At 43.7% G+C, this 19,327-nt stretch overlaps 1 protein-coding gene across 2 annotated transcripts in view; it reads right to left on the bottom strand.

The window, feature by feature from the left end:
• LOC133544188 (potassium voltage-gated channel subfamily H member 3-like) overlaps window positions 1-19,327 on the bottom strand; it is a 99,095-nt gene that overhangs the window by 53,255 nt on the left and 26,513 nt on the right. The window contains exons 2-7 of one of the 2 annotated variants that reach the window (XM_061889303.1): window positions 8,959-9,188; window positions 8,762-8,893; window positions 8,542-8,684; window positions 6,677-6,917; window positions 6,451-6,608; window positions 5,024-5,231 (exon numbers count right to left, since the gene is read on the bottom strand). In XM_061889303.1, the coding sequence (XP_061745287.1) occupies window positions 5,024-5,231; window positions 6,451-6,608; window positions 6,677-6,917; window positions 8,542-8,684; window positions 8,762-8,893; window positions 8,959-9,088 (1,012 nt within the window). In that variant the 5' untranslated portion in view covers window positions 9,089-9,188. Of the gene's footprint in view, window positions 1-5,023; window positions 5,232-6,450; window positions 6,609-6,676; window positions 6,918-8,541; window positions 8,685-8,761; window positions 8,894-8,958; window positions 9,193-19,327 lie in introns of both variants that reach the window. The other variant, XM_061889302.1, reaches the window with a different exon arrangement.

The raw sequence follows: 19,327 nt of genomic DNA, 5'->3' as shown, positions 1-19,327 counted from the left end.
ACCTTTGATCCCTCAGACGGCACTGTGTCAAAAACCGACATCAATCTCTAAAGGATATCACCACATGGGCTCAGGAACACTTCAGAAAACCACTGTCACTAAATACAGTTTGTCGCTACATCTGTAAGTGCAAGTTAAAGCTCTACTATGCAAAGCGAAAGCCATTTATCAACAACATCCAGAAATGCCACCAGCTTTGCTGGGCCTAAGCTCATTTAAGATGGACTGATGCAAAGTGGAAAAGTGTTCCGTGGTCTGACGAGTCCACATTTCAAATTGTTTTTGTAAATATTCGACATTCTGTCAACCGGACCAAAGGGGAAGCGAACCATCCAGACTGTTATTGAAGCAAAGTTCAAAAGCCAGCATCTGTGATGGTATGGGGGTGCATTAGTGCCCAAGTAATGGGTAACTTACACATTTGTGAAGGCACCATGAATGCTGAAAGGTACATACAGGTTTTGGAACAACATATGCTGCCATCTAAGCGCCGTCTTTTTCATGGACACCCCTGCATATTTCAGCAAGACAATGCCAAGCCACATTCAGCACGTGTTACAACAGTGTGGCTTCGTAAAAAAAGAGTGCAGGTCCTTTCCTGGCCCGCCTACAGTCCAGACCTGTCTCCCATCGAATATGTGTGGCGCATTATGAAGCGTAACATACGACAGCGGAGACCCCGGACTGTTGAACGACTGAAGCTCTACATAAAACAAGAATGGGAAAGAATTCCACTTTCAAAGCTTCAACAATTAGTTTCCTCAGTTCCCAAACATTTATTGAGTGTTGTTAAAAGAAAAGGTGATGTAACACAGTGGTGAACATGCCCTTTCCCAACTACTTCGGCACGTGTTGCAGCCATGAAATTCTAAGTTAATTGTTATTTGCAAAAAAAAAAAAAATAAAGTTTTTGAGTTTGAACATCAAATATCTTGTCTTTGTTGTGCATTCAATTGAATATGGGTTGAAAAGGATTTGCAAATCATTGTATTCTGTTTATATTTACATCCAACACAATTTCCCAACTGTTATGGAAACGGGGTTTGTACGTGTGCCTCACAATACAAAGGTCCTTCCGCCTGAATGCAGCTGAGATAGGCTCCAAGACAACCCCCCCTCCCCCCCATAAGGGACAAGCGGTAGAAAATGGATGCATGGAGATGCAAAAGTGACACTTGAACGTAACTTTGTCCGATGCAGCCACAAACAGATTTCTCATATTTATACCTTTCTTTCCTCACCTCATCCTGGTTCTAATTCCAGGCCATGATCCTCTGGACCACCTTGTGGTTGTGGCCCTAAACCCGTGTTTTTCAACCACTGTGTGACTTGAGATACATTCTGGTGTGCCGTGGGAGATGATGTCATTTCACCTAATTGGGTTAAAAATATTTTTTGCAAACCATAATCATAATCCGCAAATAATGTGCCGTTGTTGAGTGTCGGTGCTGTCCAGAGCGCGGCAGAGTAACCGTGTAATACTCTTCAATCAATCAATCAATGTTTACTTATATAGCCCTAAATCACTAGTGTCTCAAAGGGCTGCACAAACCACGACGACATCCTCGGTAGGCCCACATAAGGGCAAGGAAAACTCACACCCAGTGGGACATCGGTGACAATAATGACCCAGTGGGACGTCGGTGACAATGATGACTATGAGAACCTTAGAGAGGAGGAAAGCAATGGATGTCGAGCGTGTCTAACATGATACTGTGAAAGTTCAATCCACAATGGATCCAACACAGTCGCGAGAGTCCAGTCCAAAGCGGATCCAACACAGCAGCGAGAGTCCCGTTCACAGCGGAGCCAGCAGGAAACCATCCCAAGCGGAGGCGGATCAGCATCGCAGAGAGGTCCCCAGCCAATACACAGGCAAGCAGTACATGGCCACCGGATCGGACCGGACCCCCTCCACAAGGGAGAGTGGGACATAGAAGAAAAAGAAAAGAAACGGCAGATCAACTGGTCTAAAAAGGGAGTCTATTTAAAGGCTAGAGTATACAAATGAGTTTTAAGGTGAGACTTAAATGCTTCTACTGAGGTGGCATCTCCAACTGTTACCGGGAGGGCATTCCAGAGTACTGGAGCCCGAACGGAAAACGCTCTATAGCCCGCAGACTTTTTTTGGGCTTTGGGAATCACTAACAAGCCGGAGTCCTTTGAACACAGATTTCTTGCCGGGACATATGGTGCAATACAATCGGCAAGATAGGATGGAGCTAGACCGTGTAGTATTTTATACGTAAGTAGTAAAACCTTAAAGTCACATCTTAAGTGCACAGGAAGCCAGTGCAGGTGAGCCAGTACAGGCGTAATGTGATCAAACTTTCTTGTTCTTGTCAAAAGTCTAGCAGCCGCATTTTGTACCAACTGTAATCTTTTAATGCTAGACATGGGGAGACCTGAAAATAGTACGTTACAGTAGTCGATATCAGTAGTCTATATCAGTCTATATCAGTAGGTGCCAGCAGGTAAATAATTACTTTGTGGATGTCGGAAACATGGTTTGTCGTGATCACAATACGCGGACGACAGTGGGAGGCAGTGTGCATGTAAAAAGGTCTCTAATGCTTAAATCAAAAATAAATCAAAGGCGAGTGCTGCTAAGAAAAGGCATTGTAGCTAAGGGATAGCTATGCAAAACGAAAGTAAAACTGAACTGGCTGCAAAGTAAACAAAAAGCAGATTGCTGGACGACAGCAAAGACTTACAGGGTGTGGAGCAGCAGACGGCGTCCACAAAGTACATCCGTACATGACAATCAACAACACAATAGAGGCGCAAGACAAGAACTTAAACACTACACACAGGAAAACACCCAAAAAATTCAAAATAAGTCACGGAGTGACAGGTCCTGAATGTACACCTACTTGAAGAAGAGCAATAGCAGGGGTCGGCAACCTTGACAACTCAAAGAGCCATTTTGACCCGTTTCACAAATTAAAGAAAACAATGGGAGCCACGAAACTCTTTTGAAATTTAAAATGAAATAACACTGTCTTATACCCCTCTTATCGCCACAATTTTCTCCTCTGTCTTCCTTTTTTTCTCTTTCTATCCCCTCCTGCTCCAGCCCAGCTGCACCAAATGATAATATAAATACAGTACATTTTAAATAAGATGAATAAATAACATAAAATAAAAAAAAAATAAAAAGTTTCAAAAATAAAATGAATCGCGACTTGTCCAGGGTGTACCCCGCCTTCCGCCCGATTGTAGCTGAGATAGGCGCCAGCGCCCCCCGCGACCCCGAAAGGGAATAAGCGGTAGAAAATGGATGGATGGACACTGCATATAAAGTTGTTGTTTTTTGCTTTGTGCTATGTATGAAAAACTATTACGGGTTACATTTATGAAATCAATGAAGGACTGCAGAGAAAAGGAATTACAATTTCTGCATGCAACAAAACGTTTTTAACTCCGAAAAAGACGTCAGGTTTAAGGTTAAGTGAAACACTTCATGTCTATTTCAGTCCTCCTCGTAGTAATGAAAAAACAAAACGCCAAACTTAAATTATCCACTGGCAGAGAACCAAAAATGCTGTCCTCTCTCTCTGTGTCGTCATCCTTTTACTGGCGCCGTGCAGTCAGCTGCCAACCTGAATAATAAATTGTCTATTTCACTGAACAATAAAAAAAATGTAAATATATGCGAAATTATAGGAAATAAAAATATTTATCATACTTGGTCAAGGAGACTTCTGCTCCTGAACCGCAGCGCACAGCGTCTCCCCAGCAGGGCTGTATGACGTCACTTTTATCTTAAAGTCCTACTAAAATGAGATTTTCTTATTCAAACGGGGATAGCAGGTCCATTCTATGTGTCATACTTCATCATTTCGCGATATTGCCATATTTTTGCTGAAATTATTTAGTAGAGAACATCCACAATAAAGTTCGCAACTTTCGGTGCTAAGAGAAAAGCCTTGCCTGTAGCGGAAGTCGCATACGATGACGTCACATGTTGATGGCTCCTCACATCCTCACATTGTTTTTAATGGGAGCCTCCAACAAAAACAGCTATTCGGACTGAGAAAACGACAATTTCCCCATTAATTTGAGCGAGGATGAAAGATTCGTGTTTGAGGATATTGATAGCGACGGACTATAAAAAAATTAAAAAAACGCAATTGCATTGGGACGGATCCAGGTGTTTTTAGACACATTTACAAGGATAATTTTGGGAAATCCCTTATCTTTCTATTGTGTTGCTAGTGTTTTAGTGAGTTTAACAGTACCTGATAGTCGGAAGTGTGTGTCCACGGGTGTGTTGACGCCAATGTCTCAGGGAAGTCGTCGGCAGCTGTGTGGACGACACAAGCTCAGCTGATCTCCGGTAAGAAGCGACTTTTTACCACAATTTTCGCACCGAAAACTGCTGGTTGACATTCGGTCGGGATCCATGTTCGCTTGACCGCTGTGATCCATGGTAAACTTTCACTTCCGGGAATTTTAAACAAGGAATCACCGTGTGTTTGTGGCTAAAGGCTAAAGCTTCCCAATTCCTTTCTACTTTGACTTCTCCATTATTAATTGAACAAATTGCAAAAGATTCAGCAACACAGATGTCCAAAACACGGTGTAATTATGCCGTTAAAGCAGACGACTTTTAGCTGTGTGTGTGCGCAGCGCTAATATTTCCTAACAGCCACACGTCATCATTATACAATGTTTTCAAGACGAAACTCCCGGGAAATTTAAAATTGCAATTTAGTAAACTAAAAAGGCTGTATTGGCATGTGTTGCAATGTTAATATTTCATCATTGATATATAAACTATCAGACTGCGTGGTGGGTAGTAGTGGGTTTCAGTGGGCCTTTACTGTCAATATCGGCTGCTGAGTTTCGTTTTTTTAAGTTTCCTGCTAGTGGTGTGCCTCTGGATTTTTCCAATGAAAAAAATGTGCCTCGGCCTCAAAAAAGGTTGAGAAACACTGCCTTAAACAACCGCATAATGATTATGCGACAGGCCAGCCCTGATCACTGAACATTATTCTCCTGCCGGCCAGAAGTCACAAACCTATGTCCCAAGAGGTCGGGCTGTTGCTTTCAATCTCGCTGCGTCCAATGAAGTACCAGACGCACGCCATCCAGTGGGCCAGCAGGGCAAAGGTGGACATGAGCAGGGTAAGAACCACGGCGCTGTACTGGGAGTAGCGGTCAAGCTTCTGCAGGAGTCGCAACAGGCGCAGGAGACGCACAGTCTTCAGCAGGTGCACCCCGAAGTTCTGAGTGAAGGATGCAGAATCAGCTTTTGAAAAGTGTGTAGTTGTATGCATCCTCATACTTGCCAACCTTGAGACCTCTGATTTCGGGAGGCGGGTAATGGGGGGGTTTGTGGTCGGGGGTGGGGCGGGGGGCGTAGTTAAGAGGGGAGTATAATTCACCAACTTGAGTATTTCATATATATATATAAATATATATATATATATGTATGAAATACTTGACTTTCAGTGAATTCTAGCTATACATTTATTTTATTATATATATAAATAAAAGAAATAGTGGAATTTCAGATGGCACCTATCAAATACACAGTAAAAAAAACACAGTTGTTCTACTAACTGTACTGTGCTTGCTGGTTACTATAAAAAAAAAAACAACAACACTTACCTTTCACTATTTGAGTAACCTTTGTTCTGCAATTTGCGTACTGGCGAGAGTCACTTGTCGTCAGGTGCGCAACACCACGTAAATCGTTGGCCAATCAAAAAGCAACCCCATAATGCTATAGGCAACATTCACCAGGAGATGGCGACAAAATAGAATCACTCTATTACAGACGGCGTCGCCCTGGCTGTAACTTAATAATAATAATAATAATAATGGATTAGATTTATATCGCGCTTTTCTATTGTTAGATACTCAAAGCGCTCACAGAGAAGTGGGAACCCATCATTCATTCACACCTGGTGGTGGTAAGCTCCATCTGTAGCCACAGCTGCCCTGGGGTAGGCTGACGGAAGCGTGGCTGCCAGTTTGCGCCTACGGCTCCTCCGACCACCACCAATCATTCATTCACAAGTGTGAGCGGCACTGGGGGCAAAGGTGAAGTGTCCTGCCCAAGGACACAACGGCAGCAATTTGGATGTCAATAGGTGGGAAGCGAACCTGCAACCCTCAGGTTTATGGCACGGCCGCTCTGCCCACTACACCATGCCGCCCTTCACTTCCTCATTCTTCTGCTTCGTGTCCTTGTGTGTGCAGTTTTTTATTAAAATCCGTAGATGTTGTAACGTGATTGGGCAGGCAAGCTGTTTATATAGTGGAATTCGGACGTGGAAACAGGCTGTCCCCGCAAGGAGCTGGAGGGAGCGTGGCCTCCAGCTCCGGCTGAATTTCGGGAGAAAATTTCTTCCGGGAGGCGTTGAATTTCGTGAGTCTCCCGGAAAATCCGGGAGGGTTGGCAAGTATGTGCATCCTTCTCTTGGTGTGTGCGACACTCACCACACTGATATTGAAAGCATAGAGCAGATCAAAGGGCAAGGCGGCAATCAGATCCACAAACAGCCAGGATGTGACGTAATGAACGCAGATTGAGCGGGCGTCGTACACGACCTGACCAGACGTGCTCACGTAGGTGGTTCTGAAATTCAGGACGATATCTGACACACAAATACAAAGTACTTTTAGTATTTTTCAGCATCACGGAGTAACACTGAGCCAGCCTCACCAATCATGAAGAGAATCTCCACCAAAATGTCACTAACACTGGGCGGGTTTCGTGCCGCCGACCCGCCGTCTGTGAAGCAGACATTGTAGGGAACCGTCACGGCCACGTAGAAGGTCGCCAACAAGATCAGCCAATCCCAGCCGGCTTTAAATGCGCCGTAGTGCAGGAGGATGAAGCGGGACTTCTGGATGTCTGCCACCTTGTACTCTGGTACTGGATTAGCGTTGGCTCCCAGAACGCTCTTGTTATGAAACAAGCGTGCGGGTCAGGGAAGGCGGTTGCTTATGAAATCACAGCAGTACTTACAAACCCCGTTTCCGTATGAGTTGGGAAATTGTGTTAGATGTAAATATAAACGGAAAACAATAATTTGCAAATCCTTTTCAACCCATATTCAGTTGAATGCACTACAAAGACAAGATATTTGATGTTCAAACTCATAAAATGATTTTTTTTTTGCAAATAATAATTAACTTAGAATTTCATGGCTGCAACACGTGCCAAAGTAGTTGGGAAAGGGCATGTTCACCACTGTGTTACATCACCTTTTTTTTTAACAACACTCAATAAACGTATGGAAAACTAATTGTTGAAGCTTTGAAAGTGGAATTATTTCCCTTTCTTGTTTTATGTAGAGCTTCAGTCGTTCAGTCTCCGCTGTCGTATTTTACGCTTCATAATGCGCCACACATTTTCGATGTGAGACAGGTCTGGACTGCAGGCGGGCCAGGAAAGTACCCGCACTCTTTTTTTACAAAGCCACGCTTTTGTAACACGTCCATGAAAAAGACGCAATTAGATGGCAGCATATGTTGTTCCAAAACCTGTATGTACCTTTCAGCATTAAAGGTGCCGTCAGAGATGTGTAAGTTACCCATGCCTTGGGCACTAATGCACCCCCATACCATCACAGATTTTGGTTTTTGAACTTTACGTCGATAACAGTCTGGATGGTTCGCTTCCACTTTGGTCCAGATGACACGATGACGAATATTTCCAAAAACAATTTGAAACATGGACTCGTCAGACCACAGAACACTTTTCCACTTTGCATCAGTCCATCTTAGATGATCTCGGGCCCAAAGAAGCCGGCGGCGTTTCTGAATGTTGTTGATAAATGGCTTCCGCTTTGCATAGTAGCTTTAACTTGGACTTACAGATATAGCAACAAACTGTATTTAGTGACAGTGGTTTTCTGAAGTGTTCCTGAGTCCATGTGGTGATATCCTTTAGAGATTGATGTCGCTTTTTGATACAGTGCCGTCAGAGAGATCGAAGGTCACGGTCATTCAATGTTGGTTTCCGACCATGCCGCTTACGTGGAGTGATTTCTTCAGATTCTCTGAACTTTTTGATGATATTATGGACCGTAGATGTTGAAATCCCTAAATTTCTTGCAATTGCACTTTGAGAAACGTTGTTCTTAAACTTTTTGACTATTTGCTCACGCAGTTGTGGACAAAGGGGTGTACCTTGTCCCATCTTTTCTTATGAAAGACTGAGCATTTTTTGGGAAGCTGTTTTTATACCAAATCATGGCACCCACCTGTTCCCAATTAGCCTGCACACATGTGGGATGTTCCAAGTAAGTGGTTGCTGAGCATTCCTCAACTTTATCAGTATTTTTTGCCACCTTTCCCAACTTCTTTGTCTCGTGTTACTGGCATCAGATTCTACAGTTAATGATTATTTGCAAAACAAATATTTTTATCAGTTTGAACATCAAATATGTTGTCTTTGTAGCATATTTAACTGAATATTGGTTAAAAAATGATTTTCAAATCATTGTATTCCGTTTATATGTACATCTAACACAATTTCCCCAACTCATATGGAAACGGGGTTTGTATGTGCAGACTTCTCACATTGTTGATCTTCAGCTTGCTCTTGCTCTTGTCCTGTTTCTGGAGGTGCCCAGATAGCTGGTACAGGACAGCTCGACTGCGACGGTGCTCCACGTTGAAGCCTGTAGGGCGGCTGATCTTGTGCACCTCCAAACCCGTGTCCTCTTCCGAAATGGGGATAGCCGTCAGCACATTGGGACCTTTTCAGCTTTTTTATTTTTGTAGAAACCGCTCAACTTACCGGTGTCAGTTTCATTGCCATGGTCCACGTCCTTGTTTTCTGTGATGTCCTTATGCGAGACCAGGAACAGAACCACCTCGCTCTTCTCATTTTTTATGGGCACGATGTCCAGCAGACACCAAAACTTTGAACCTGCACAAAGAAAAGAGGTTGGAGAATTCGTTGCGCTGGCCGTCGGGTACAAAAACAGTTCTTACCGCTCTTTTTGTACAGGATGATTTCCGTCTTGAACTCCTGTCGCTCATCCAGAGCTCTCTGCATCTGCAAGGTGAGGTGGTCGCTGGTCTCGCCACCGTACAAGAAGTGACACGTGCAGCTCTTCTGCATCAGCTCACCTCGGGCAAAGCCGGTCAATTCACAGAAGCCGTCGGAGCAGTAGACAATTGGGTAGAGTGTTTGGACCTGGGCGTTCCCTAATACAAAGTTGCTGTCTGGGGAGAGGGAAGTGAAAGCATTACATTGACAAATAATAGTTTCTAATTAGCTTCTGCATGGCAATTGGATATTACTATTATGGGTAGGGATTCAAGCATCCATCCATCCATCCATCTATCTTCTTTCGGGTCGCGGGGACAGCAGGGAAGCCCAGACTTCCCTCTCCCCAGCCACTTCGTCTAGCTCTTCCCGGGGGATCCCGAGGCGTTCCCAGGCCAGCTGGGAGACGTAGTGTTCCCAACGTGTCCTGGGTCTTCCCCGTGGCCTCCTACTGGTTGGACGTGCCCTAAACACCTCCCTCGGGAGGCGTTCGGGTGGCATCCTGACCAGATGCCCGAACCACCTCATCTGGCTCCTCTCGACGTGGAGGAGTAGCGGCTTTACTTTGAGTTCCTCCCGGATGGCAGAGCTTCTCACCCTATCTCCAAGGGAGAGCCCCGCCACCCGGTGGAGGAAACTCATTTCGGCCGCTTGTACCCGTGATCTTATCCTTTCGGTCATGACCCAAAGCTCATGACCATAGGTGAGGATGGGAACGTAGATCGACCGGTAAATTGAGAGCTTTGCCTTCCGGCTCAGCTCCTTCTTCACCACAACGGATCGATACAATGTCCGCATTACTGAATACGCCGCACCGATCCGCCTGTCGATCTCACGACCCACTCTTCCCCCACTCGTGAAGAGGACCCCTAGGTACTTGAACTCCTCCACTTGGGACAGGGTCTCCTCCCCAACCCGGAGATGGCACTCCACCCTTTTCCGGGAGAGAACACACGGACTCGGACTTGGAGGTGCTGATTCTCATTCCGGTCGCTTCACACTCTGCTGCGAACCGTTCCAGTGAGAGCTGAAGATCCCGACCAGATAAAGCCATCAGGACCACATCATCTGCAAAAAGCAAAGACCTAATCCCACGGCCATCAAACCGGAACCCCTCAACGCCTTGACTGTGCCTAGAAATTCTGTCCATAAAAGTTTTGAACAGAATCGGTGACAAAGGGCAGCCTTGGCGGAGTCCAACCCTCACTGGAAACGTGCCCGACTTACTGCCGGCAATGCAAGCATTCCAATGTAAAACCCAAGGTCCCAGATTTCGCCTGATGAGTCCTGGGCTCGGGATCTTTCTGTGTGGACTTTGCATGTTCTCCCCATGACTGCGTGGGTTCCCTCCGGGTACTCCGGCTTCCTCCCACCTCCAAAGTCACGCACCTGGAAATAAGTTGATTGGCCTAATGTGTGAATGTTGTCTGTCTATCTGTGATAGCTCTGCAGTTCAGGTGGCGACTTGTCCAGGGTGTACGCCGCCTTCCGCCCGAATGCCGCTGAGATAGGCTCCAGCACCCACCGCGATCCCAAACGGGACACGTGGTTGAAAATGGATGGAGTATGTACATAATTAAAATAGAATAAGATATAAATAGAGTAGGTTATGAATAGCATAGATTAATAGGGACAGATTATAAATAGAATGGAAAAAAATAGGATCTATTTTGGTCCTGTAGTCAAAATAGATTGTAAACAATGAAAGCAAACCAAACCAAATAAAAGCCCAGTTCAGCACAGATGGGACTCATGTGTCGGTATGGAATTCCTCAGGTAAAAATAGGGGTAGGGTTGGGGGTTTTAGTATTGTTGTTGTGACGACCAGTTCGCATGCTGATGCGGGGTTTTTTCTCCCAGGAATGCAGATCCGTCTTCGGACACAGCATGCAGGTAGAAACAAATTATTTCTTTAGAAATAAATCAGACGGTAAAAAAGAAAAACGTGCTCATAGCACTTAAGGCAAAAACTAAAGGAGCTAGCATGGAAGCTAGCAGGTACAGAGCAGGGAAACGTCATCGTCATCTGTTGTATTAAACAGACCGAGTGAGGCCAGGGCATGGACCAAATAGCCCTCTGATTAGTGCCCGGGCAACAGGTGCGCGTCCCGAACATTAACCAGAGGCAAATGAATGTCATGGCAACTGAGACACACAAACTCAAAGGTTCTGGGAACAGAGGCGAACCAAAAAATGTAAATAGACTATGATCCGGGCAGCGGATCGTAACAGTTGTGGTAAAATTACCATTTTAGTTCATCTCTTGCCTGACAGCAATTTTAGTGTACGTGCTTTTTAGCACCTAATGTTGTATTGCTTCTCTTAACAGGATTGGCATGTTTTTGTCTACATAAGACATTTTTGAAACCCCCTCCTCGTTCTTCGGGCCTTTGCGGCGATAGCTCTGCTCTGGTTCCCACATTTGTCCTCCCCCCCTCTACATCTCAAGAGCAAGAGACAAATACTGTTGTGATGTCGAAAATCACTTACATACAGTGGGGCAAAAAAGTATTTAGTTAGCCACCGATTGTGCAAGTTCTCCCACTTAAAATGATGACAGAGGTCTGTAATTTTCATCATAGGTACACTTCAACTATGGGAGACAGAATGTGAAAAAAAATCCAGGAATTCACATTGTAGGAATTTTAAAGAATTTATTTGTAAATTATGGTGGAAAATAAGTATTTGGTCAACCATTCAAAGCTCTTACTGATGGAAGGAGGTTTGGGCTCAAAATCTCACGATACATGGCCCCATTCATTCTTTCCTTAACACGGATCAATCGTCCTGTCCCCTTAGCAGAAAAACAGCCCCAGAGCATGATGTTTCCACCCCCATGCTTCACAGTAGATATGATGTTCTTGGGATGCAACTCAGTATCCTTCTTCCTCCAAACACGAACAGTTGAGTTTATACCAAAAAGTTCTATTTTGGTTTCATCTGACCACATGACATTCTCCCAATCCTCTGCTGTATCATCCACGTATCCATTTTGGTATAAACTCAACTTGTCGTATTTGGTGGAAGAAGAATACTAAGTTGCATCCCACGAACACCACACCTACTGTGAAGCATGGGGGTGGAAACATCATGCTTTGGGGCTGTTTTTCTGCTAAGGGGACAGGACGATTGATCCGTGTTAAGGAAAGAATGAATGGGGCCATGTATCGTGAGATTTTGAGCCCAAATCTCCTTCCATCAGTGAGAGCTTTGAATGGTTGACCAAATACTTATTTTCCACCATTATTTACAAATAAATTCTTTACAATTCCTACAATGTGAACTCCTGGATTTTTTTTCACATTCTGTCTCTCACAGTTGAAGTGTACCTATGATGAAAATTACAGACCTCTGTCATCATTTTAAGTGGGAGAACTTGCACAATCGGTGGCTGACTAAATACTTTTTTGCCCCACTGTATATTGTAGTTGTCTTTTGGTCAAAAGGTTACTCTCCAAATGGGTTATGTTTGCTATAGCCAGTGCATAACCAAAACAATCCTGTTTTTGCTGATATTACAAGCAGATAAAATCCGCCCTTTTCTGCCCCCGCCCTCCAAGTGTGTCTCTCTCCCAACCACCCATCTCGTAACATTTCCAAAAGCAATACAAAGATCGGAAAGTTTCTCTCTCTCTTTCTGGATTTTCCTCCTTCTTTCTGTAGCAGCGTAGAATGGCTTCTCTGTAACTTAATGTTAATAGATATCTCAAAATAATACTTAAAATACTTTTCCTTCATCCCGACATTTCTTTAATGAAGAATTACAAAACATTATCCAATTCTACAGAGCGCCATCAGAGTTCAGCATACCAACATCTTCCGTAAAAGAAGCTGTTCCACAGTCTGGTGGTCCTACTCCGTATGCTCTGCAGCCTCCTGCCTGAGGGCAGGGGATCAAAGAGAGAGTGTGTAGGGTGGTTGAAATCCTTGGTGTTGTCTTGAAGATGCCTGTTTTGATGGGAATGCCGGTGCTGAGGTTGCTCCAGAAAGATGCCCCAAAAGGATGGAGCCCCAGAGTCGCTGGTGTGCATTGTGCAGACAGGAAGAGGTGTGTGCTCCAGGCTGGGTCCCTGAATAAACTGGAGACCAGTTCCACAGCTGCTCCTCGGATGTGTAGATTAGATTAGATTAGATTAGATGGATTAGATAGTACTTTATTTATTCCTTCAGGAGAGTTCCTTCAGGAAAATTAAAATTTTCAGCACAATCCCATTCAAGATCAGACAAACAGAACAGGATCGCTGACGGGTCTGCCGGCTTCCAGCGTCCCTTACAAAAAAGGTGAGATACAGATAAACTATTGGGGGGGATGGGAGAAAAAAAATTGAATATTAAAAGAAAATAAACAGATCGGGCCCTGGAGAGGGGGTCCAGACTGAGGCCAAGGGAAAAAAACAACACCTAGCCATAGTACACATCCCTCTCACATGTGTGTAAGAGGCAAACATCAAAGAACACAAAGGACATGAAAGACATTAAAGCAGCGGATACAAGCAGCCACTTCTACATACAGCTATGAATAAAAAGTAAAAGAAACATATACACTGTGGTGGCCTCTGCGGTGTTCCACGCCATCGTCCGCATGGCCAGAGACAGGAGAAGACCCAACAAAGCAACCAAGAAAGCCGACTCCACTCTCGGCCGCCAACCAACTCTCGGCCAGTGTCCAGTCCGCATGGATGAGCGGCGATACGTCCAAGGAGACTGAGGTGTCCGACACATGCTCACCCAGCCAAGACACCGCGAAGCCTCTCCGTCCCAGCGCTCAGTCCCCTCATCCACATCTCCTCCAGTCCCTCCAAACCGACTCCAGTGTGGCAGAGACCCAGCAGCTGGTCTCCATGGCCAAAAGGCTCCCGGGAGGCAGATCCAGAAGTCCACGAAAAGCACCGCAGTAGAACTGAAAGGGGTTGTCTGACTTTCCTGAAATTTTTACATTGATGCAGAGGTTGTTCCTTTTATACAAATCCTCCAGATGTTCTCCATCCTCTCTGTACTAAGGACAAAATTTGTCACTTTTATAAGTACTGACCGAATTCTGCCGGTACCACTAGGTACAATTCAATTAAAATCAAGCCGTTCCATATTTCTTTACTATTTGCTGCACGTGACCTCACGTACCGTCGCAGACTCGGCACCAGCTCAAGCAGTCAAGTCATCCAGTCAAGCACTCGGAGTCAGTCGGACTGCCTCAAAGCAGTGGTGTGGCGTCAGGGCCAGCAAGGCCTTCGCTGCTGGCTTAACATAACCAGAAATCATGATCATTCTCTAAAAATCTAAAAGTCTTCATATAGTTTTCATGTCATATTAAGCTCCTTCCAGTGCTGCTGTTTTTAGGTCATAGAGTTTTTTATCCAATCAGAACTCAACTAGTTTATGTTGCCATGCTGTACCAAATCCGCCCGAAGCGATCAGAATCAACAATGCTGGCGTCCGTGCACTGTAAGAGAAAGGGCACATACAGTTGATAGACAGTCGCGATAGCCAATCTGATTACGAGTTCTTGTCAGTAAGGCCTTGTAGATGGCCTAAGGCAGATATACAGTATATTGGGATGTTATGAGCTAGGTAACATAAGAACTCCATTACCCAGCATGCCACAGTAGTGAAGAGCATGCGCAGTAGCCGCGTTTAGCGGGAAGCTTTTGATGAGCACCTTGTGGAGTAAACTTTAAGGTCTCAGCTAACACGCCTCATCTGCATCTTTTATTGTTTAGACAAGACAACACATATGTGGAGAGACGGAGCCGACGAGCCGACAGCAGGCTCGGACAAACGGTGGTCCGGCCCAAGATGGCGGCGAAAAGGCGGAGCACGCACGAAGCACAAAGGCGGGGCTCACTCGGAGCGACGCTGCAGCCAGCCGAGTCCGGTGCGTAAACTACACACCTGCTCTCAATCCCATCATCTTCTGCTGCAGTGAAAAAAGGGGTGAAGGAGGAACACTCGAGGCAGAAGTAGGAGAGGAACCACCCGACCACAACGACCACGAGAGCAACGAGATCGACCGATAGAAAGATGAGCCCCCGGACACCGAAGGGTGCGCCGCGACGAGCAGGAAGAGCCAGCAAGCCAGAAATTGGCGCGACAGACTGGCAAGACATGATGTTGGATGAAAGAATAAACACGAGTCAAACCTGCTATGATGCGTCTTGTAACGATCGGCAATGCACCCCACACGAGGACGTCTGGAAGCACGTCACAACATATATTTGCAAAGCAATTTTCAAGAAGGATATTTAGGGAGAAACTACATCTTGGGAGACGATGTCGGGCGACGTCGGAAGCCTGAATGGGTCCTACACATTGTGAGTTCAGATATTTTATTTCTTTATTTTTTCTGGTTTAATATTGGTTTGTTACCATTTTAAATTTGACAGTACAACATAAGATATGTTTTAATTGCTGATGCGTGTTTATTGGTTTTTAAATGTGGCAGAAAATAACCCGTTATGTACACTGTTGGTGGGGATTTAATGCCCAGAAGGGGGTGAATGTGTTCCTCTATAGTATTTTTCCAGCAATGGTCATGTGGGGACATAAATGATGGTATTTTGAGAGATAATCATTGAAGTCGGACATCACTAAAGGCCTAGGTGGGAAACACACGGCCCGCCACTGCCTCAAAGTAATGTTAAAATTTTCCTTACCAACCAACCAAGAAAAAAGTACTCAAAAGTACTATAAGGCTTTAATTTAAAAAATCCGCTTGCTCAATGCTAATTTGCATCGAATATGCCATAGCCAATTAGCATTAGTGAGTATACATGCCGATTTCAACACCTCCAATTAGGGCTGGGCGATATGGCCTTTTATTAATATCTCGATATTTTTAGGCCATGTCACGATACACGATACATATCTCGATATTTTGCCTTAGCCTTGAATTAACACTTGATGCATATAATCACACCAGTATGATGATTCTATGTGATTCTATTAAAACATTCTTGTTCATACTGCATTAATATATGCTACTTTTTAAACTTTCATACAGAGAAGGAAATCACAACTAAGTCAACATACCAAAACTGTATTTATTTAACAGTTATTAAACAGTGGCACAAACATTCATGTAAATTCCAAAACAGAAAGTGCAAGATTGTCAGAGACATTTTAAAACAAGTTATTAGTGCACTTTTGTGCATGATGTCACTAAGATGACATATCAAAACAACACTAAAATAAAGTGAACTTGTTGTACAGACCGCCACTACAATAGTTTAAAACATATTAAGTAAACTTTTGTGCATGATGAATTGATTAACGTGGACCTCGACTTAAACAAGTTGAAAAACTTTTTCGGGTGTTACCATTTCGAGGTCAATTGTACGGAATATGTACTGTACTGTGCAATCTACTAATAAAAGTTTCAATCAATCAATCAATGTCACACAAGATATTTCAATAACTGTCAAATAAAAATGAGCTGCATAATAGGAAATCAAATAGTGTATGTCCTTTGCTATGTGGTAGGTTTCATACGGTATTGATGTGGAAATGGTTGCTTGGGTATTTTGTGGGTGTGGCACTGGCCACATCCACCCAAATGTTGACATGCGGAGTTTCAAGCACTCCTCATTCTCTAGCAGGTGACTTTTCAAATGTTGCTACACATAAGCAGTGCTGCTACATTTTGTAGCAACGCTTTTGCCGCATACTTAAGTAAAATATCTTCCCGCTTGAAGCTAAACCACCGCCAGACGATGGACCCTGTGCTGGTTTTCTTGGGAATTAATTATTCCTTCATTTGTTACCAGATTCGCACCTTCTCTCACTCGTATTACCACTCGCACCTCTCCGCTAGCATCACAGCTAACGTTACCCATGTCGCTATCTGTCTGCGCCGCGAGAGCGTTTGACGTTGCACGCGTGTCAGTATGTGACGTATGTAAGAAGGTGCGCTTGTTTTATGTCTCTGTGCGAAGCAGAGAAAAGGAAGAGTGAGAAACGCCTGTAGTGTAATGCCCGCAGCTAAAAGCAACTGCGTGAGAACTTATACTTGAATTTTCACGACATATATAACCCGCGATGTATCGAGTACATTCGATATATCGCCCAGCCCTACCTCCAATTTTGGTTATGAAAACCACAACACAAATGCACGTTACAATCAAATATCAGGAATAAGTACTTTACTCACAGTACAAACACTTTGGCTGAGGCAACACACCAGAGTCTAAACCCTACTGCCATCCAACATCTTGGAATTATTACAAACTATAAAATATTATACAAACCCCGTTTCCATATGAGTTGGGAAATTGTGTTAGATATAAATATAATCAGAATACAATGATTTGCAAATCATTTTCAACCCATATTCAGTTGAATATGCTACAAAGACAACATATTTGATGTTCAAACTAATGAACATTTTTTTTTTGTGCAAATAATCCTTAACTTTAGAATTTGATGCCAGCAACACCTGACAAAGAAGTTGGGAAAGGGGGCAATAAATACTGATAAAGTTGAGGAATGCTCATCAAACACTTATATGCAACATCCCATAGGTGTGCAGGCTATTTGGGAACAGTTTGGTGCCATGATTGGGTATAAAAGCAGCTTCCATGAAATGCTAAGTAATTCACAAACAAGGATGGGGTGAGGGTCACCAATTTGTAAGCAAATTGTCGAACAGTTTTAGAACAACATTTCTCAACGAGCTATTGCAAGGAATTTAGGGATTTTACCATCTACGGTCCGTAAAATCATCAAAAAGTTCAGAGAATCTGGAGAAATCACTGCATGTAAGCGATGATATTACAGACTTTTGATTCCTCAGGGGGTACTGCATCAAAAACCGACATCAGTGTGTAAAGGATATCACCACATGGGCTCAGGAACACTTCATAAAACCACTGTCAGTAACTACAGTTAGTCGCTACATCTGTTAGTGCAAGTTAAAACTCTACAATGCAAAGCCAAACCCATCAACAATATCCTGAAACGCCGCCGGCTTGGCTGGGCCCGAACTCACCTAAGATGGACTGATGCAAAGTGGAAAGGTGTTCTGTGGTCTGACGAGTCCACATTTCATTACATTTGGAAACATAGGATGTGGTGTCCTCCAGAACAAAGAGGAAAATAACCATACGGATTGTTATAGGCACAAAGTTCAAAAGCCAGCATCTGTGATGGTATGGGGGTGTATTAGTGTCCAAGGCATGGGTAACTTACACCTCTGTGCAGGCACCATTAATGCTGAAAGGTCCATACAGGTTTTGGAGCAACATATGTTGTCATCCAAGCAACGTTATCATTGACTTCCCTGCTTATTTCAGCAAGACAAGTGTTACAACAGCGTGGCTTTGTAAAAAAAGAGTGCGGGTACTTTCCTGGCCCACCTGCAGTCCAGACCTGTCTCCCATCGAAAATGTGTACGCGCATTATGAAGAGTAAAATACGACAGCGGAGACCCCGGACTGTTGAACGACTGAAGCTCTACATAAAACAAGAATGGGAAAGAATTCCACTTTCAAAGCTTCAACAAATAGTTTCCTCAGTTCCCATATGTTTTTTGAGTGTTGTTAAAAGAAAAGGTGATGTAACACAGTGGTGAACATGTCCTTTCCCAACTACTTTGGCACATGTTGCAGCTAAGAAATTCTAAGTTAATTATTTGCAAAAAAAAAAAAAGTTTATGAGTTTGAACTTCAAATATCTTGTCTTTGTAGTGCATTCAATTGAATATGGGTTGAAAAGGATTTGCAAATCATTGTATTCCGTTTGTATTTACATCTAACTCAATTTCCCAACTCATATGGAAACAGGGTTTGTACAATAAACTATATGATACTTGAAAATGACACTGGAGTGGAAGAAAAGAAAACAACTGGACAGCCCAGTTATTATTATCCGATCAGTGTTAAATGTTATTATTTTTATTTTTTTTAATTATAAAACCATTAACATTTTGCAACACATGAACACACAAAAGTACCAGGAATTAAAAACGTTTGTAATAGTTTATCAATTCAAATGTGAAAGGTACAGTACCGTCTTGAAATATGGGAAAGCAATAATATTTTAATCTTGAAGTGTTGCTGCTTCGGAATATAAAAATGCACGCAGCTGTTATTTTTGTTTGGTCAGCAAGTAAATGGTACTACATTTGAATAATATCCTCAGTGCACTTTTACGAAGCTGCTGTCATTTAAAGGAGAAGGTCATTAGAATGTAGAGCATGGCTCGCCTCGTCGGCCTCGGTCGGAACTGAGGAATGATTCTGCTTCCTTTGAAGAGTCTTCCTGGGGGAGAATTTAACGGTTTCTTCTGCTTTTCAATGAACTTCACTTTGTCTCCCTTCGC

This window comes from Nerophis ophidion, linkage group LG27 (assembly GCF_033978795.1).
Source record: "Nerophis ophidion isolate RoL-2023_Sa linkage group LG27, RoL_Noph_v1.0, whole genome shotgun sequence".
NCBI classification, from domain to species: domain Eukaryota; kingdom Metazoa; phylum Chordata; class Actinopteri; order Syngnathiformes; family Syngnathidae; genus Nerophis; species Nerophis ophidion.
The sequence above is the reverse complement of the archived record's forward strand: the minus strand, read 5'-3'. Positions and strand labels throughout refer to the sequence as shown.